At 34.2% G+C, this 22,737-nt stretch overlaps 1 protein-coding gene across 2 annotated transcripts; it reads left to right on the top strand.

Moving 5' to 3' along the window:
* Positions 1-1,926: 1,926 nt before the first annotated feature.
* On the top strand, positions 1,927-21,659 carry LOC144450179 (death-associated protein kinase 1-like). Of its 2 annotated transcripts, XM_078140757.1 has the most exons (15): positions 1,927-2,055; positions 6,765-6,863; positions 9,505-9,603; positions 9,966-10,064; positions 10,517-10,615; positions 11,533-11,631; positions 12,551-12,649; positions 13,567-13,665; positions 14,248-14,304; positions 15,343-15,456; positions 15,587-15,874; positions 16,386-16,521; positions 16,880-17,028; positions 18,577-18,759; positions 19,366-21,659. In XM_078140757.1, the coding sequence occupies exons 1-15, from the start codon at positions 2,041-2,043 to the stop codon at positions 20,716-20,718; spliced, it is 2,988 nt and encodes a 995-aa protein (XP_077996883.1). In that variant the 5' UTR covers positions 1,927-2,040; the 3' UTR covers positions 20,719-21,659. The 2 variants fall into 2 exon arrangements, with proteins under 2 accessions (XP_077996883.1, XP_077996884.1); XM_078140758.1 differs by lacking the exon at positions 6,765-6,863 and having other exon boundaries at positions 1,961-2,055.
* The last annotated feature ends 1,078 nt before the right edge of the window (positions 21,660-22,737 follow it).

Here is a 22,737-nt window from a genome sequence, read left to right as displayed (position 1 = left end):
CCACGCCCAAAAGCTAAATGATGGTTTATATTACAAAGATAAAAAGTGAGAAGGGCAGGCAAGTTAATAAAGATTTTTTAAAAATGTATGCAAATATGCCTAACCACAAGACCACATCCATGGCAACAGCCAAATACAGTCATGCTGCAACGCCATTTGAGCTATTTTGTTGTGGGTACAATGCTGATACACTGATACATTGATATGTGTACAGGCATGTCATAGGGTATGTATATTCTACAAGTGACGGTATATGTAGTTATCTGTGAGTACATGAATGTATACATTGATGTGTGTGGGTGTGTTCACATGTCTAATTTTGTCATATACTGAAAATAAAATTTTAAATTGTTTGTGAGATATTCTAAGTTACTGATCTCTTTACGTACTTGCACCAATAGATCTGTTACGTGTCTTTGAAAAGAGTCATGAAATCTGATCAAATAGCCAGACCCTGTAAGTAACAAAATCTGTACACAGATCTCTGGATACACATCTGTGTATGTGTACATGTATGTCTGTCATGTGATCACAGCAATGTATACAGTCAGAAATAAAACATGCATACATGCCTGTATCAAAAGACCTGTTCATGTCTGTGAATAGCAAATCCTAAACAAATTTACAGACACTGCAACAGAAGTTAATTAACATATGTTGTCAGCGAATCTGTACAATATATGTATGTATATATATATATACTCTTGTCTACTATTTCCTTGTCTTTTTTCTACCTGTTTGTAGAAGAATAAGATTGATTTACACACACGGTGCTGGTAGGGATATTAACATATATCTTGATATTGGTTGTCTTGGTAACAGGATTTCTGTAATAAAGCAACTCCAAATAGACTTTTGTTGTATTTTACTTGAATTACTTTATAATCCACTATTTTTTGACTGATTTTCAACTAAAACAACCATGCCTGATGTTAGTTATATAGAACTCTCCGACAGCATTTCATTAAAAATATAGAGAAAAATAAGATGACCTTGAATTTTGACCATGATATTGACCTACAACGTCTCTCTAAACATATAAACACAAACTCTAATTATGATTGTAGCATTTCTGGAGTCCCAGATGTGACGTCACGTAATGTTTAGCATCTTTCAAAATATGTCACCATGGAAACTGCCACATGTGAGTTTGCGCAAGAGAATCCAGAAGTGCAATATCAGTTTTCTGATGGCCCAGATATTATTCTAACCGATTGTGATGTCAAAAATTGTACTTCAAACCATGTAAGGTAAGACGTGTTCTGAGCCAAATCTTGGACCTTGGTGTCCTGACTATGAATACAGTTGCATGCGATATTTTGTCTAAATTAAATGGTCCAATGTGCTATCATGTAGAACTGGGATGCAGACATCAAATGCAGACGTTAAAATATTGTCGCTGGTGTGTCTGCATCTAGTTGAAACATGTTTTAATAGATTATTTCATTTCAATAGACAAATCGTCGCACGAATTTGCGATCTTGCTAGTTTAGTGTATAGAATGTCGTTTCCTATTGGTTACTACGTGGTTGTATAAAACAGTGTCGCCGGACGGTAAATTGAAACAATATTACGTCACCTTGTAATATTGCACGAGTGTAACTGCATCAGTATGCCGCCAAGGATAAAATAGAGAGTTACTACGCAAAATTAAGGTTGCCATGGAAACCAGGGGCTAGACTATTTCCCATAGGAATGAGTTTAGGTTCAATGTTGTTGTGACACATAACTTTGATTTGGGTTGTAAGTCATGATATGAATGGGATAGTGGAATCCGACTCTCATGGTTACCCAGACTCTTCGCCCACAGCAGAGAATTGAAGTGAGCCATCAGCGACGAGGTTGGGTAAACCAAACGAGGGGATTCCCCTGTATGCAAATCATTCAATAGGAGAAAGAAAAGTGCAAGTATGACCTCATACCAGGACGCCATTCTCCACCTTAGGAAAGTTGTTGTCGAAACTCCACGTTCACCTGGCAAAAAAGCCAATAACGTCTCCAAGAATCAACGATTCCAGAGGGTCTGTAGAGGGACAAGTAATGCCAAGGCTAACAGTAAGAAACTATTCAAAAAACTATTTCGGTATTGTACAACTTTTCAACACCTTGAAATTTCGCACCTTCATTGTTGTATACAATCACCATTGTTGTCAACATACATGACATCGAATTGCGCATGACAAATATGAGTGTGTTCTGCGAAGTCTTAGGATAGTGAAAACGGGTTGGCTTCAGTTGAGTTACCAAGTTTACTCGCGCCAAATTATGCACCAACTTAGTCCTGCTTGCATACGGATTAAGTTGTCCCTTCCTGCTCTGAAAAGTGCGCACCGTCTGTAAGCAGGACTAGCATATCACCAACTACACCGGTATGTGTATTACTTGTTAAGTTTACAATCCTACACTTGTGTGCACGGGTTCAATGGTGTGTACTGTTTCGCTTATTGACAGAAAATGACAACTCATCCGTGGTAATGGTAATTGGAAATAGTACTAGAATATAATGATATGCAAATCAAAATGTTGACGTCATTATCTATTTATAGTGGTGAGGAAGGGTAAGCGAAATAGGGGGAAACCCTCGCATCAGTATGTAGCAATATGATGACATTTGACCTCGTACCAGGGCGTGTACTGTACTCTAATTCAGCTGTCTATAGAAACACCCTTAGGGGTGAGATCAATTGTTTAATGTAGGATAAACAAGCTAGATTCAATAAGACGACACTGCCGAAATAATAAATTTTCAAATTGTTGGATCATAACACTTGCATGGAGTTTCTCATTGGCTCACTTCATTCAAACAATGATTTTTCGTAGGCTGTAGAAGGAAGGAAATATCTAAGTAGAAAAACTAACAATGATTGACAGTTCATATAATGTCGTATACAGTCAATGATCAACCTCTGCATCAATGTGAATGACAAGTTTTTATTTATATTTAGTAATCTTATTTATACTGGATAGTTCTTTACATATTTTCGCCTTCTTCTACTTTTTTTTTTAATTTTAGGAGGTTTGAAGACGATACCAATTTCTCTTTCATACCTTTGATAGTGACAGTCATAATGTAAATTTAAAGATGGTTGATGGTACACTTTAGTAAAATAGTAACATGGTGTAATGCAAACAAACTCACTATTGATATATATATATATATATATATATATATATATATATATATATATATATATATATATATATATATATAAACAGTTGTCTCCCAAGTAGTCCAATGAGGGCCATCCCTCATTAGATCAATGTTTATGTAAAATATGATGCAAGCAAGCATTTGGTACCCTGGAGATCTTTTCGATGCTGCAAATAGAATGATCCCCTCCAAGGTGTGGTGTTTCTTGCAGGTACTTTTGCGTTTGGGAAACGTTTGTAAATTTAATAAAGGTCGGCAAAATGCAAGCCTTTAGTGGGAAAGATATATATAATTCCCATCTCTTGAGTTCTTCAAACAAATATATCATTATGTACTAAGTATGATCACATTCTTATCATGAAACTTGAGATTTCCCAATCAATATACCATAAATACTAGAGAGAATACTGAGTGGATCGATATATACCTTCAGCCACACATTGTATCAATAGACATCAAATCGGCCTTTCAGCATAAACGTTTACAGGATAATATTGCAGCCAATTATTGGCTCAAGCAATAGGGTATCACAAATTTTCTACTCATTTTGCTCGAATTACAGTGAAACTATCCTTCACCTATTTTGTGAATGTGAGATAGTATTAGCCAGCTTTTGACATGGTGGAACACGTTAACAAATGAACAAATTAATATTGACTGCGGTGTAATTCTGTATGGGTTTACGATCTACATCCAGTGATTCTGATTACATTTCAATTCAAGCCAAGCAATTTATCTACCAGGCTAGAATATCTGCAATATTACCTCCATTTCATAATGTTACAAACATTCTCAAATACTTGTATGTGATTGAAAAACAGAGTGCTATATAAAATAACGGACTGACTAAATTTGATCAGAGATGGTCACTGTTATATATTTTTAACTTAAGTATTTCTTTCAATTTAGCTGTAACAGAGTCATTGTGTAAGTCTTCAACACGGCATTGTGTCTAAGTTTACCTTTAGTAAGGACATCATTGTTTGTGTGTGTTGTTTAGTCCTCGTTCGTGTTGTAATTCTTTTGAGTCTGTTTATGCAATAAAAAATGTTGATGCAAGAGGAAACCGGAATACCCGTGCAAAACCAGCGCTGGTCTTTGGAGTAAAACTGAACGACACTCTTCTTACTTCAAGCGTGGTAAATTTAATCAAACCCTGAATGGGTTCGAACGGTACTCATACGCTAACTCGACTAGCGTATATCCCGGAAGCAGGTATTCCTGTATTGGAGTCAAACAACCATTTTAAGATTAAAAATTTTATTATATCTAGAGATTTCCCTAGTGACAGTGGAGGGGAGAAGGACGTTCTCCCCTCCACTGTCTAAATGTATATAACACCAAGCTTCACTGCGGTCAATGTTTGTTTCCACAGTTGTCTCAGTTTCTTTTCATATAGCGCCGTAAACAACCAATAATCAACCTTTGAATCAGTGTAAATTAGACGTTTTTATTTGTATTTATTGGTCTTTATTTATAATGGCTAGTTCGTTCAGTATATAAAAGACTTGATACCCAAGAAATCCAGGGAGGGTCATCCCTTATGGTTTTAATGCAGGAGGAAGCTCGAGCACCCCAGGAAAACCTGTGTTGTTTGGTAGAATCAAACTGAACTACACCCATCTTATTGTGTGGTAAATTCAATCAACCTTAAAGTTTGATTTCGAACCCCGATGTTCCACTGAACTCATACACTAGGTCTCTTAACGTATGTCCCGGAAACAGATATTACACTTATGCCTGTCTAGCAATAATTTTCATTTTAAAAATTCAATAGATTTGATTCTGTCTACTGATTTCCTTTGTTCTACCCAAATGTGTTCGGTTGCACAGTTTAATCAGGATATCTCAGTACATATGTATGTATGCGGACGATTCCGAACTGTATCTCACGTGTGAGGGTGACTGGGTTCCGACTTCAGTGATTGAGTTATGCACTAGACAGTGGATGCGTGAAAATATGCGCTGTCTTAACGACCGTAAAACAGAAATTGTGCATTTTTCTTCTAAATTTGGTGGTGCAGGTCAGGTACCCCGGTGTGAGATATGGATTGGCGATGTCGATATCCAGCCATCTAATGTTGTTCACAATCTTGGTGTTTCCATGGATTCGGCGGCTACTATGACTGATCATGTTATTAATATTTGTAAATCTGCCTCTCATGCTCTGTGGAAAATTGGCAAAATTTGCAATCTTCTTGATCAAAGTTGTACTGAAAAACTAGTTCATGCTTTTATTACATCACGTTTAGATTTTTGCAACAGTTTACTATATGGTCTTCCACTTCAACAAATTCGTAAGCTCCAAAATATTCAGAATTCAGCAGCAAGACTTGTAGTTAGAAGGAAAAAAGTTGAGCATATTACCCCAGTTCTTCATTCATTACACTGGCTACCTATTCAGAAGCGCATTGAACTTAAAGTACTCTGTATTGTTTTTAAAATTCTTAATATGTGTGGGCCTTCATATCGAGGCGATTTATTAATGATTAGATCCACCCGTCATTCCCTTCGGTCGCAATCCGGTGGCGTGGTGAATTTGCACCAACCGATAGGGAACACTGCATAATATGGTGATCGGGCCTTCTCTATTTGCGGCCCACGCCTTAGGAATGCCCTGCCATCATGTCTTCGTTCTTCACATACTTTGAACAGTTTTAAATTTGCCTTGAAATGTCATCTTTTTAGATTTCATTATTATTAACTTTTAACTTTTTTTTTACATTTCAGCCTTTTAATTGTCATTCCGTGTCTTTTTATTTTTATCCTGTTTCATATCATGTTTATACTTGTGTATATGTACCTTTTAAAATAATTTTATACTTTTGTTCAGCTCATTGAGATTGTTTTTATGTAATGCGCTCTATAAGAAATAAATATTATTATTATTATTATTATTATTATTATTATTATTATTATTATTATTATTATTATTATTATTATTATTGTATAGCATAAATCCACGGGAGACTTATTACAACTCTTTCTATCAACATTGGTCCTTACAAATGTATCAAATGTTGACAGAAATTAAAGCAACATAAACTAATTTCTAATACTGCTGTATGGACATATACTAAACTGGTATCAGTTACATGGGAGATCTTTGTATCATGATGATCGTTACATGTCTGAATTTGGTCAACTTTTTCATCTTTGGGAAGCTACTCTTAACAGGAAAAACGAAAATGATCCTGCCAAACGTTTGAAGATTAGAAAAAACAGTTTGTCTGCTTCCGGTTACCGGACCGTAATTTGTATTTCACTGCCGACCCTAATTCTTTTTATACGGTTTCGAGAGAAAAACATAAAATCGTAAGAAATAGTGGATGCGAAAAATGAATGAAAATAAGTAAACTTTAAATGACATTATAAAACTGTTCTTCCATTCTGTAATGGCTGTATATCTGATGTGAAGAAACCAATAACACAGAAACCATATGGAAAACAGAGGAAAACATAAATACAAGAACTAGACACTCAAATATGGAACAAATATATTAATAAAATAAAAAATATACCTGCCCCGTCTATTCTAAAATTGATCGTAAAACATTTACCTGTTTGTTCATCTGTCCATTGTAAGATAAACTATATCTTATTAACTCCATAGGAAGGTGAGCAACTCGTTCACCAAGCTGTCAAAGATGGGAATATCAGTCAACTACAAAATCTCCTTGACAACGGACACAAACTGGATGCAAAGGACGAGGTAAATGTGTTGAGAATATCCCGAACCTTCATCAATAATCCACAATGTAGTCTAAATTTAGGTAAAACAGTGAGTTTTTTTGTGAATCGGTTCTAAAACAATATGTTATATAACAGTTTTACAAAGTTTATAAAGACATTTTCAACCATTCCATGGTTAACAGGCGATAAACACAATGGTTAATTTAAAGTAATGATAATATAACGCCGATGGAATTGTAACACAACCGTGGTTATTTTCAAAAGCAAATGCTTATCAAAATGCAGACCCATGTTATGTATAGATGTTCATTTGCTAAATGTTTATTTAGTTGACTATCCAGCCCTGTTGTGATATTTGCAATATATATGTGACTGTTACTAAGGGCATGAGCTTGTTGCAAAGCAAATTTGCATACATGCATTTTGGAATTTTTTATTTTTTATTTATTTATTTATTTATTTATTTATTTATTTATTTATTTTTTAAAAAACTTTTTAGGTTATTGAAGCAATGAGATCATCATATGACTGTTGCTAAGGCATGGCACTGTTGCTAGGCCCATTTCCATAAATTGTTATTCACTTGTCTATTAATCCCTCTTATAGTTAATGAGTTTAACTTCGTATTGCACCAACATTTGATTAGCTTACAAAAGCTTTCGCCAGGTATCCACCATATCTTTGTCAGTGTTTTCTGAAGTCACGACACATACGTGACTTCTGACAGTTATCCAAAATTCCCGGAAGTTGGTACCGTCCTCCATCACGGTTCATGGATGGTTTTAAAGTCCGAATATGAATCGTTTCCTTAATCCCTAGCCTAAACCAGTCCGACTCCCGATCCAAAATTCTAACATCGTCAGGTTCAAATGAATGACCTTGGTGATCCTTGTGTAGAGGTCTGGAGACCTCCGATGATGTGCAGCTCGGCCTACGATGTTCACTTATTCTGGCTTTGAGAGTCCTCTCCGTTTCCCCGATGTATTCCTCTGCACAGGTTTCATTCTCACGTGCACCACTACCCCCACACTTGATGTGATACACTGGTCCACCAATCTGACTTGGTGGGGTGGGATCCTTAGGTCGTACTAGCAACTGCCTCAAGTGTATTAGTTGGTTTATGATGTAAGGTGATACCATACCCCTTGTATAGGCTGGCTAAGCTCTAATATAGTCTTTTTCACACTGAAACCCAATGGTTCAGATTATCTCTGTGTAGATGTAGTTAACTCCCAAGAATTTGAGATGATTGTCTCAAGTCACTCATTCGTCACGACTTCAGAAAACATTGATGGTGGATACCTGGCGAAAGCTTTGGTAAGCTAATTAAATTTCGGTGCAATGTGAAGTTAAACCCATAAACTTAGACTGAACTTATGCACAGATTAGCTTCCATAATTCTATCCTTGTTATCTTTTCAAGACATCCCATCATTCAGCTGTTGTTATAAGCATGGTATTGATGCTAGGGATATTTGCATATGTTTTTGAATATTTACTCAATTGTCTGTTCATTGCTATTGTTATCTTTGCAATAGACCCTAACATTTTGCTGTTGCTATGGGTGTGGTCTTGTTTTTAGGGATATTTGCATAGAGTGTCTGCTCACTCACTTGCCTACCCGATGATGTTGTTATTTTAGCAAAATATACTGCAGTAGGTGCATCTGGGACATTTATTTTAATAAAATAACCAAAGATATATATTACTGAAAACTGGTCAATTAAATTGTATTTGTCAGTTCACAGTCAATATTATCCGTAGGTACTGTAGTGACAAGTTCAAATCTTGAACGGAAGCTTGACTTTGAATTCCACCATGTTAAAACTGCACAAGTTGTAACTTGAGTATCTTATTTTGATCAGACAACCACTATGTACTTAATGACAGTTCTTAAAATATTACTAATTAAACATTGAATAGTGTTAATCATTGGTCGATACAATCCAGTAAGCATGCAGAAACAGGTCGTTGACAGCTCTGATTTTTTGAGTGCGAACCCCAAAAAACAAATTGATTTGATTTATCATGTATACAGCTACAAAAAATGACTAATATTTGGAAAAAGCATTAATAATATAAATGATGTACATTGTCAATTAATATATTGTAAAATAAATTTCCTATAAAATTAAAGAGTATAGTTGGCCTCTCAATATATTCTATACGAATCAAGTATGTTTACATTGTATCATATTTGTTCTTAATACTGCATGGATGTAAATTAGACACCATTAGCAAGCTAACATAAATCTCTGTTACAATGGTGAGCTTTAGCCGTCCTAATAAAATGATATTATAGAAGTTATACATTATATATTAAAGAAATTAAAAACGTATGATATAACATTAAGGTAAGCGAAATCCACTAATATTTAGAGAAAAGTTTAGGTATTAATTAAATACTTTGACAGTGAATATGTTTTCAAATTACGTCATTTTTTTCCACTTCATGAACTACAATATTAGAGATAATCGTTCTTGATAACAGACTGCTAGTATGATCTTTTTCAATATTGGACCAATGGTCAATGTTTGAATGTAGTGCACTAAGTAGATATACATCAAAGATTTAAATTCTGATATTAAAGAGTATAAATGACATCTTAATATACCCTGTAACTAGTCAAGTATTTATACATTATATCCAATTAATTGAAGAACGGCTGGCAAACAATTCATTGGGCCACTGGTAGAGGTCAACTTGATATGGTGAAGTTTCTCTTTGAAAATGGGTGTGATCTACAAGCATTGACAAAGGTAAGATAAATGGTGTTACATTATGTGAAATGTATACAGAACATATTTCATAACTTCAGATATTTGAAATGAAATTATGACATTAACACCATGGATATTTGTACTATAAGACTTGATGAAAGAAAGAAATTGTCGATTCCATATTAATTCTTTATTAATTTCAGTTAGACTACAGTTAAAGTACAACTAAGAATTTTTGAAAGGCAGTAGTATATTGTGTAGTTAGTTCAATGTACGGATTTGTTTTTAGTTTTATTGTTTTGTAGCATGTAATGATGTTATATTGTTTCTCCTCTATTCAATGACCAGAAAAAATATCTACAATTATTTCAATGTATTTTGTTTTTTATTCAAACTGACAGAATAATTACCAACCAGTTCACCTTGCAGCAGGTAATGGGAGTATAGATGTAATAAAGTACTTAATACAACATGGATGTAAATTAGATGCCATTGATGAGGTAACTTAAATTTACATAATCTATATTATTGGTGAAGATTAACTAGCCTCGTAAAATAGAATAGTAGAAGTTATCAATTTTTTATATTTTATTTATGCAAATGTATACATAATGAGAAATAAACATATCCATTAGGTAAATGGAATCCACTGATATTTAGACAAACTTTTAGGATATCAATTAAAATAATTTGACAGTGAATATGTTTAAAAATCAAAGTATTTTTTTAAACTTCATTAACTACAATATTATAGATCATATGTTCTTGATAACAGACTGTTAGTATGATCCATTTCAAAATTGGACCAATGGTCAATATTTGAATTTAGTGTATTAGGTAGATACACATCAAAGATTTAAATTCATATGTTAGTGTTAGTTGAGTATAGATGAAATCTTAATATACTCTTTAATTAGTCGAGTATTTATACATTATATCCAATTATTTGAAGGATGGCTTGCAACCAACCTATTACGCTACTGGTAAAGGTCAACTTGATATGGTGAAGTTTCTTTTTGAAAATGGATGTGATCTACAAGCAATGTCAAAGGTAAGGGTGTTACACTATGTTAAATGTATACAGAACATATTTCAAAACTTCAGATAATTGAAATGATTTTATGATATTAACATCATGGATATTTGTATTATAAGACTTGTTAAAAGAAAGAAATTGTCGATTCCATGTCTATTTTAATTCTTTATCAATTTCATTTAGATTACAGTTAAAGTCCAACTCAGACATATTGAAAGGCAGTTGTATATTATATAGTTAGTTCAATGTACGGATTTGTTTTCAGTTTTGTTATTGTTCTGTTGTATAAAATGCTGTTATATTGTTTCTCCTCTATTAAATGATCAGAAAAGTTTATATGATTATTTCAATATATTTTGTTTGTTATTCAAATTGACGGAATAATGAACAATCTCTTCACTCTGCAGCACGTAATTGGAGTATATATACCGTTAAGTTCTTAATACTACATGGATGTAAATTTGATGCTGTTGACAAAGGAACTTAAATTTACATAATCTTTAATATTGGTGAAGATTAACGATCCTCAGAAAAAGTAGTTAATGTTGTAAAGATCTTTTTTTTATTCAATTATGCAAATGTATTATACATTGAGAAATAAAAACATATAATATAACATTTACGTAAAATAATCCCACTAATATTTATAAAAAAAATTAATATATCATTAAAAATATTTGACAGTGATATATTTTGAAATGAACGTCAATTTTCGTTCACTTCATGAACTAATGGATTGTAGATCATCGTTCTTGATAACAGACTGTTAGTATGAGCCATTTCAAAATTAGACCAATGGTCAATATTTGAATGTTGTGTATGAAGTAGATATTCATCCTAGATTTAAATTCTGATGTTAGAGATTATAAATGAAATCTTAATATACTCTATAATTAGTCAAGTATTTGTACATTATATCCTATTATTTGAAGGACGGCTGGCAACCAATCCATTTGGCTGCCGATAAAGGTCAACTAGATATGGTGAAGTTTCTCTTTGAAAATGGATGTGATCTACAAGCATTGACAAAGGTAAGATAAATGGTGATACATGATGTGAAATGTATACAGAACATATTTCATAACTTCAGATATTTGAAATGATTTTATGACATTAACACCATGGATATTTGTATTATAAGACTTGATGAAAGAAAGAAATTGTCGACTCCATGTCTATTTTAATTCTTTATCAATTTCATTTAGACTACAGTTAAAGTGCAACTCAGACATATTGAAAGGCAGTGGTATATTGTATAGTTAGTTCAATGTACGGATTTGTTTTCAGTTTTGTTATTGTTCTGTTGCATAAAATGCTGTTAAATTGTTTCTCCTCCATTCAATGACCAGAAAAGTATCTATGATTATTTCAATATATTTTATTTGTTATTCAAATTGATGGAATGATGAACAATCCCTTCACTCTGAAGCATGTAATGGGAGTATATAGACCGTTAAGTTCTTAATACTACATGGATGTAAATTTGATGCCATTGACAAGGCAACTTAAATTTACAAAATCTCTATTATTGGTGAAGATTAACTATCCTCATTAAAAAATAGTAAATGTTGTAAAAAAGAATTTCAATTATGCAAATGTATTATACAATTAAAAATAGAAAAAAATATGATATAACATTTAAGTAAAATAATCCCACTAATATTTAGACAAACTTTTAAGATATCAATAAAATAATTTGATAGTGAATATGTTTTGAAATCAACGTCATTTTATTCAATTCATGAACTACAATATTATAGATCATCGTTCTTGATAATAGACTGTTAGTATGACCCATATCAAAATGGGACCCATGGTCAATATTAGAATGTAGTGTATTAAGCAGATATACATCTTAGATTTAAATTCTGATGTTAGATAGTATAGATGAAATCTTAATATACTCTATAATTAGTCAAGTATTTATACATTATATCCAATTATTTGAAGGATGTCTTGCAACCAATCCATTACGCTGCTCGTAAAGGTCATCTTGACATGGTGAAGTTTCTCTTTGAAAATGAATGTGATCTACAAGCATTGACAAAGGTAAGGGTGTTACACTATGTTAAATGTATACAGAACATATTTCAAAACTTCAGATAATTGAAATGATTTTATGATATTAACACTATGGATATTTGTATTATAAGACTTGATGAAAGAAATAAATTGTCGACTCCATGTCTATCGTAATTCTTTATCAATTTCATTTAGGTTACAGTTAAAGTACAACTCAGCCATATTGAAAGACAGTGGTATGTTGTATAGTTAGTTCAATGTACGGATTTGTTTTCAGTTTTGTTATTGTTCTGTTGCATAAAATGCTATTATATTGTTTCTCCTCTATTCAATGATCAGAAAAGTTTATATGATTATTTCAATATATTTTGTTTGTTATTCAAATTGACGGAATAATGAACAATCCCTTCACTCTGCAGCACGTAATGGGAGTATATAGACCGTTAAGTTCTTAATACTACATGGATGTAAATTTGATGCCATTGACAAGGCAACTTAAATTTACATAATCTCTATTATTGGTGAAGATTAACTATCCTCATAAAAAAATAGTAAAAGTTATAAAGTTCTTTTTTTTTCAATTATGCAAATGTATTATGTAATGAGAAATAAAAACATATGATATAACATTTAAGTAAAATAATCCCACTAATATTTAGACAAACTTTTAAGATATCAATAAAATAATTTGACAGTGAATATGTTTCAACATCAACATAAATTTTTTTCCACTTCATGAAACACTAGATTGTAGATCATCGTTCTTGATAACAAACTGTTAGTTTGACCCATTTCAAAATGGGACCCATGGTCAATATTAGAATGTAGTGTATTAAGCAGATATACATCATAGATTTAAATTCATATGTTAGATTGTATAGATGAAATCTTAATATACTCTATAATTGGTCAAGTATTTATACATTATATCCAATTATTTGAAGGACGGATGGCAACCAATCCATTACGCTGCTGATAAAGGTCAACTTGATATGGTGAAGTTTCTTTCTGAGAACGGGTGTGATCTACAAGCAATGACAGAGGTGATACACATAAAATATAAGGTTACATAATTGTGAAACTTATACACAACATACTTCATAACCTCAGATATTTTTAATGTCCACGCCTAATGCGTCTTGGTCTCCATTGATTTGCGCATGCGTACTTCCAGAGCATCTGTCCATAGCAAGGTGTACATTCTTGTGGTACTTCAAAAGAGGAACAAGTCATTTCCTAGGCGGCGGTTCAGGTTACAAAAAAGTAGGGGTCAAAGGACCGGGACAAAGAGATGGGCTGCTCCCAAAATATGGAATGGTGGAAAGAAAGGACAAGTTACATGATTTTTATTGAGAGTGTCGACTGTGATCTGATTTAGGTAAAATAGGACTGCACAATGTCGTTGTGTGTGTGTGTGTGTGTGTGCGAGCGCGCGTACGTTTGTACATGTTATCTGTTTTATGTAAAATAGGATTGCTTTATGCAGTTGTATGTGTGTGTGTGTGTGTGTGGGTGTGTGTGTGTGTGTGTGTGTGTGTGTGTGTGTGTGTGTTCAGGTAAATTAGTTATTGAACATTTCATAGAAGTTATAGTTTATTCTATTTTTATTCTCTTCCTACCATTAGTCAGGGTACACTCCGATGATGTTGATGGAAAGCAACAAATTGAGAACTATCTTAAAGGTATGATATTAAGATTTATGTTTGTTTTTTTAAAGACAAGAAAATATTAGAGAATGACATAACAGTGATATCAAAAGAAAATTCTGAGAAAATAATTGTGATTTTGAATATTTTAACTAATACTTCCAAGACAGAACCAGTGACGTAAACACTTGTTGCCGTGACAACGGACACGCGTTGTCATTTCGTGACCATATTATTTTTGTCAACTTGGCTGGTACATGGTATAATAGATTCATTATACTTAATACATCACAGATAAGCATATAAAATTTGTATACGTCTGACATGAATAATCCTGATTTCTCTATTGATACAAGTTGTCTTGATGTTGAAAGGATTACATGACATGAAAATTATGAATTCTTGTTGGATACTTATTATGTCTATGAACTGGAACATAGGCATGACTTTATGGTCTGGTTTTGCCATTTGAGCAGTGAACGCACAACACAATCCGATGTTAGACCTCCAAAGACTCTACCTTTAGTCATAATTAATTGTGATTCGCTATAGCTATTAGTGGATACAAAATTCTTCTATCCGTGATATTTATTTCTGAGTTAACCATCCTATCCATACAATACATACTAAGGTTGAACAATCTAAAATACAGTTTTAGACCCCCAACACTCTCACACAACCCCCCCCCCCCCGCCACAAAAATCTCTCTTTGTGATCTTTAGTTAAACACCCTTGTCGTACAATACATTTCAAAGTTTACATATTCTACATGTATTATCTACATATGAAGAGTGCTGATGACTAAAGCGATGTTATGTAATTTTAGATCTTTCAACTTTAGAATATGTAAACTTTGAAAAGATTTACTGACCATTTCATCAACAAGTTTAGCACGTAATAATGTGTCATAAATAGTCATCACAGAATGATGTTTAGCATTTCATTCAACTGCTACATATGTTTTGTTTAACTTATCACGTGGCATGAAACAACTAGGCTGACTTGAATACCTGGAAATTAATGTTTTAACCTGCATTTAAGAGTTACATTATTCCTCTTGTTGTTTGTTAGCAGTACCGGTATAGTCACTTGATGAAAGAGCCTGGTGTAGACACAGATGTGATGAAGTTGCATATTTGCGGTTATGGTGGTGTTGGAAAGACAACCTTGAAAGAATCTCTTCAAAGGGTAAATAAAATAAAGTTAAAACATAAATTATATTTGCTAGGTATTCAAATAATGTTTCTTTTAAAGTTTGCCTTTGCGATTGATTCTTTGGGAATGCAACTAACTGTCAATTAAACATGTTTTTGTTCAGGGCTGGTGGTGGCAGGCATGGGTCACTCAAAGAAACAAAGAGACCCCTCCACCTCCTGGGCAGGACGATTACGTATTAACACCTGGCATCGATGTTTGCAATGCTGATCTACCTGTAGTAGGGAAGATGTGTGTTTTGGATTATGGTGGACAACCAGAATTCTACATCACGCAATCTATGTTTCTTGGAGCCAGAAATGCGTTGTTCGTAATCATGTTTGAAATTACCCATACAGTGGCTGACAGACCAATGAAATCACAATATTTGGCTGATAAACAAAAGAATGAGGTAATGTGTAATTCTTTAAGTAGTATTCTAAGGTTAGCACTACTATAAATAGAGATTTGTTACAGATACGAAATAATTCTGATGTAGGGAGGTGTGATGCCGACTAGGCAATGATTACAGAGGGAATCTTGCACATCAAAGCACGAGGATGTGCACATCCTCGTGCTATGATGTGGCGACACCCTAGTGCTAGGAAGAGGAGCACAACTATGTACTAGCTGTGTGCCCTGCATCCTTGTTACAGGGTATATTTTCCACAGCTCTGCTAAGCTCTTGTGGAAAATATGCCTGTTACATGGATGTGCAAGGTTCCCTGTGTATTATAACATAATAGACAAGCTGAGCCATAATGAATTAATAACAGTGATTTATGAAAATGATGTTATTCATTAAAAACATCACTTTGTCTAGTCACATATAATCTCCATGGAGGGTAGGTCTAAAAATGAATTAGCCACATAACTACATCGTATTCATTTAAAAATGTGACATCAACATGTTTTCTATCAAGGTTTTTACGTGGCTTAGATATATTAAGGCTGCTAATGAGGCCAGTGAAGAGGAAATCAAATCTGAAATCAGTAAACCAACAGTAATCTTAGTAGCTAGCAGAGCAGACATGATCAAACCAGAATACAAAGAGGAGGGTGAGTATAAACTGTTTGATGACGTGGAGGTGAGGCATATAAGTACTCAAAACTGTGTCATACCTTGCTACTATACCTCACAGATTAACTGGGTTAATCAATGAAATACGGGGGAATCTTTGTGTAAAGATATGGATTTGGGGTACGGTGAGGCTGGGGGTGGGTGAAGAGACCTCCTAAACCAACCACATAATATCCAAACTAAGGAGGTCCATTCACAAACCTTGTAGCTGTATCACGTAACTTATAAATCTTTTCCAAATACTAGATTCTCAGATATTGCTTTGCATTTTCAAAATTCTCCAGTATTCTATATGACAAGTTAAACTTTTCTCTTTACTCTTCCCATTCATTTCAGCTGAATGTGTCATCAGAGAATTTCAGCAAGAAGCTAAGAAGCTGTTCAGCAAGTATCTGAATATAGTTGATGAAACGTACTTATTGAACTGTCACGATTCACGAAGTGGAGCTCTTCGCAGACTACGAGAACATCTTCGTAGTATTAAGGTATCGTTCGATGTTAAACTAGTTGTGATTAAACCCGATGCCGTATTTTAACAGTTTGAGGTAACACCAGTTCCAAGTTCTCCCCCTTGTTGCTACACTTGCGCTGCTTTTATGAAATCTGAGGGGACGTTTTGATATATTACCCACACTTTATGATTTTACGACATACACAGCAAACTTAATAATCTTCGTATAGTTGTGGATTTATTAGTATGCATAATTATAGCTGTGAAAATGAGAGATTCGGTGATGTAGTGAAGGAGGAAAATTTAGCGACTGTACTGCATGTACTAACATATAGCATACACATCTAGACATAGAGAAATGAATGTCCAGAGTGTTATGTGGTTTATTCTCACAGTAGTAATATAGCATATGAGTTGTTACTGAAAATAATATGTGCTGAAATCACTGTCTGTATGTATGTATGTATGTATGTATGTATGTATGTATGTATGTATGTATGTATGTATGTATATATGTATGTATGTATGTATGTATGTATGTATATATGTATATATGTATGTATGTATGTATGTATGTATGTATGTATGTATGTATGTATGTATGTATGTATGTATATTTTAATGTTAGAACATTGCAGGATTAGATAGTGGTAATTCTCTGAATAATTTACATCTAATTTTGCAGTTTAGGCCTAAAGCATCTAACAAATCAGTTCATGCATGGAGGGCGGCATCCGAAACTATGGGGGACACATGAAACTAGTTCTAATTCTGGAGAAGGTAATATAACCCAGACACTAGCTAAATGGGGTGGGGGCACTCTTCTATTCCAACTATCAAAAGACATTCCATTGTTCAACACATGCATGAACTCAAAGAACAGCGACTCAATAATACATGACTGGGTAACATCATCAAGTCATATGATATTTTCTGAAAATTTCACATGCCCAGTATTTGATTCGTGTAAAGTTCCCTTGCATGTTTCAGTTCATAGTTAATCATATTTGTTTGACGTTCCAGAAAGGAAAGACAATTCCCAAATTGTGTGCCAAAATCATGGAGGAAAGGAAAACATGGTTTGACGGTTCAGTGTTCCCTGTCCTGTATTGGAATATATATATATTAAATGGGTTAAATAAATCGACCCATTACTTCATAAATACAAGTCAAACCCATATAATACATGACTTGGTAACATCATCAAATTATATAAAGTTTTCTGAAATGTCACATAACCAGTATTTGATTCGTGTTCTATTGCGTGTTGAAATCAGTTCATGCATGGAGGGGCGGCACTCGAACCTATGGGCGACACCTGAAACTAGTTCTAGTTCTGGAGAAGGCAGGATAACCTAGACACTATCTAAATGGGGTGGGGACACTCTTTCATACCTACTGTCAAAATACATTTATCGTTCAACGCATGCACTCAAAGAACAGTGTCATAAGGCAACTCCATAATGCATGACTGGGTAACATCACCAATTGCAAGTCATGTGATATTTACTGAAATGTTGCATGCCCAATATTTGATTCCTGTAAAATTCTGTTGTTTTTATCATATTTTCTGACGTTCCAGAAAAGAAAGACAATTCCGAAACTGTGTGCCGAAATCCTGGAGAAAAAGAAAACATGGTCTGATTGTTCAAAGTTCCCTGTCCTTTATTGGAATATGTATCTTCAAAGGGTTAAAGAAATCGACCCGGTAGTTGATGAAGCATTCCTGAAACAGGCAACAAGTTATCTGGATGATATGGGAGAGGTGTGGATTGCACTATTAATTGTATTATAATCATACAGTACATATGTATATCCATGAAAGTAATTTTAACTGTGGAAATTGTAAATATTCATCATTCTATGAAGATCAGTTGTAAGCAAGTGGATACTTTTATGATGATTGGAAATAGTGACGATCGGCGCCACACATTTGATCAATATAATGTTTAAGTTTATGGGACATGATATTACATATGCGGTGATGCGACAGAGATACAATATAGGAAGTGATTAATATAGCGTGACGTACCTTTCCTTAAATCATTTTTATTTATTCTTCTTCTAATATATATAAATATATTCATATAAGTGTCTCTCCGGAGAGAACAGTGTTCCATACAATATTAGTAGCAGAGCATTGTCGACTTAATCCATGGAATTAGTGTTATAACATCCCCATACAAACTTCTCTCTCTCTCTCTCTCTCTCTCTCTCTCTCTCTCTCTCTCTCTCTCTCTCTCTCTCTCTCTCTCTCTCTCTCTCTCTCTCTCTCTCTCTCTCTCTCTCTCTCTCTCTCTCTCTCTCTCTCTCTCTCTCTCTCTCTCTCTCTCTCTCTCTCTCTCTCTCTCTCTCTCTCTCTCTCTCTCAGATTCTTTACATCCACAGCACATGTGTTTCTGAAGACGTCGTTGTCTTGGAGCCCCAATGGTTGTGTAGTAGAATATTTGGTCCAATGCTTGCCTCTGAACAGTTTGTTCAATATACTACGAGGTTGCCAAGAAAGAAGTTCTACAGCAAGGAGGACCTTGAGAGTGTATTTGGTGAACAGGCTGACATTAAGCTATTGGTTCATCTCTTGGAAAAATTTGAGCTTCTGTTCGAAGTTCCCCGTGACCGAGTTGCTACTGATAGGATCCGAGAGTTTATAATCCCTGGGCTGTTAGAAGACACCATGCCACCAGACCAATGGCAAAAAAGTGACGTACATCACATTTATCGAGGTCGTAGAATTCAGTGCCATGATGAAACCGATAGTTTCTCTGCTGGTTTCTTCCCAAGACTTCAGACTCGTCTTAACAACACTTTCACTGAAGCCGGACATCCACCAAGTGGAATATGGAAGAACGGAATCCGGGTGACACAAGCAGTGGAAGCATTGGTGTATCTGACCAAAAACAGAACAGCTGTTCATATCTGTGTAAGAGCAACAACTGAGGCAGACTTGGGTCAATGTCAACAACTTATCGACTCAATCACGAAAGATGTGGACGACATGTTACAAATCACCAGTCCGGGTACCAGTGTAGACAAGTGTATTCTGAGTGACCAATCACTTCGAAATCATAGTACCCAAGATGATATCAGTTACTATACAGAGGAAGCAGTTATTGAGGCAGAAGAAAGGGGAGAGGGTGTATATGATGCTACAAGTGGCAAAGTAGAAAGTATTACGGATCTGCTATGTCAAGGGTATGACAAGACCTTTTTAATTCGGAAGGGCTACAACTGTGATGTGAATTGGATGCTAAATCAACAAAGACAGCTGTTCACAATGTCTATGGATATGGAGCGACCAGATGTCAACACGTATCCATACATGGCTCAATTGATGGGGATTGGGTACAAAGATGTCAGAGGTTTTGAAGCAATTGCTGGAAGAGCTAGGGAACCAGTGACTGGATACATCCTAGAGGAATGGAGTAAAAGATGTGCTGAAAGAAAGCGGCCTAAATTGTCAACTGAGGGTGATGGCGCCAAAGGTGTTTTAGCCAAACGGGAAACAGAGTTCCAAGTAAGAGGGGAAACTATATACCTGGAAAGTACCTTTGAGAATTTGATAAAAATCCTAGAAAGAATGAAACGAGATGACTGCATTCAAATCATTAGAAACATGTTCAAAGATGTTGTTGATGATGATGATGATGATGATGATGATGATGATGATAATGACGCTCATTCTAGTGACAATGACGAGGATAACGATGTGGAGGACGAGGAGTGAGAGAAGTACAAAGACGTAAACCAGGGAGAAGAGGACGATGAGTGACATTATAGCATACATGAACCAAGTTCAACAAATATAATGGAATATATACTCTGGTCGTTCTATGTCACAACAACACGTGTCGACGTCTCTGGTTCTGCTGTATTCGAAATATGAGTCAGAACGTCCAAAAATATCCTTACTATTTTTTCTTTGATATTACTGGCGCTGATATAATTATGTTATTCTGCAATGTTTTTCTTCATTCAGCCTGAAATACTTGTTACCCAAGGGATTTGTCACTACTCGTCTAATGACTGCGAAAAAAGCTTCCTTAGATCACTGTTGTTTTCCTTGAACAAACTGGCTTAGCGATTCATAGTGACAAAGACCCTTAGGTAATCCATATTTTCCTTGGCCGAACAAAGAAAAATATTGCGGAATATCATCTAGTAATATCTAGGAGTAGAATAGTTTTATTCTCAAACTAATTCAGAACACTTATTATCATTATATGGAAGATTTGTTTTACATGGTTATATTTTATCCAGTGTAGTTTATGATTAGTGAAATACCCTGACAAACAAACAAGTAGCTGAGTTTGTATACAAATTGATCAAATATAGAAATTTTACCATATTAATGTAGTAATGATACATTTCTCACAATTGCTTGTGTAGTCTTCAAGTTTGATATAATTTACTTTGTACATATTATTGGATTACTAAAGATACTAAATAATGACTTTAGAGGTACAGTCTTAGAATGACATGTTTTTAAGTAATTGATTAGGCCTACTAAAGTAATTGTGTGGTACCGATTACCCTGAATTGTGGAATTGTAGAACCTACCCTATACAAACAAAGAATTTAATGTATGGCGTCTTAACTTCAATTTTTGAAATGAATGATGTAGTTATTTCACTGTGATCAATTCAAAAGATACACGCGTATCTCTATAACAGAAAACTAATTTGTTTATATTAAAGATGATCAATAGTTGCTTGGATCACTGAGAACTTAGTTTTTTAGTAGTGTATGACATTCAGTGCAATGATTTGTATTAATTCCATGGGACATGGTTACAGCTAATAAAGTATATCTCAGAATAAAATATATAAATCCATTATTATAATAATTGTGTTATTATTAGAATGTTAGCTGCTGAGAATTTGTGTCTGAATCTATAAATTTCATTGATTGTATTATGAATGTATACTAGACAACATAGTGAGTAATATTATACATAGCACTTGATCCGTAACATTTAATCTAACACAATTAACAGTATCTATGTGTTGATGATAAAATAAATGAAAGTGTTACTCTATTGCAGAACTCTATTAGAATGAATTTCACAATACCATTCAGTTTTTCTGTTTATTACAACCATACAGAAACCAACAACAAACGTCATATGCCACATCTCAATAGCTAGATCACATTTTTATGCTATATTTAGTCTAAATGAAATAATAAATAATAAATGTATCACAACTACGCACAGACATTTGGGCGCCGATGATTTCCTTAGTATCAAACAGTCGATGAATTGCACGTAAAAATGTCCTTTGTAGTGTTCATTGGATGTCTGTATGGTGCGCATGTGTAGTTCATTTCACTTAGACAAAATGTAGCAAGAAACTGTACTCATTCAATCTTGCTATCTCAAAGTGTAGCATTTCAAATTTCTTATTGGTTAAACAGGAAAGCTTAACGGTATTGTGAATTTTGCTATACACCTTTCAATACATTGTTTCAAGAATTCCCAGTGTTCATGTCTTGTAGTTGGACTAATAACAGTTCCATTTACAACTAATGCAGCTTTAACAAACATCGATGAATGTGACAATTTGTAGAGCATCGCGTGATTTGTATCATGACTGTAAATAACAGATAGCACGTGACCTTTAAGTCAGATGAGGTTAAAGGTCATAAAAGATCAACTGAACACGGTTTGTTAAACAATCGTAGCGGGTAGTATATTAGTCTTGCTGCTAGACGTTCGGGCTTTCTTTCGACACTATAAGCGAACGAA

This window comes from Glandiceps talaboti, chromosome 19 (assembly GCF_964340395.1).
Source record: "Glandiceps talaboti chromosome 19, keGlaTala1.1, whole genome shotgun sequence".
NCBI classification, from domain to species: Eukaryota; Metazoa; Hemichordata; class Enteropneusta; family Spengelidae; genus Glandiceps; species Glandiceps talaboti.
The sequence above is the reverse complement of the archived record's forward strand: the minus strand, read 5'-3'. Positions and strand labels throughout refer to the sequence as shown.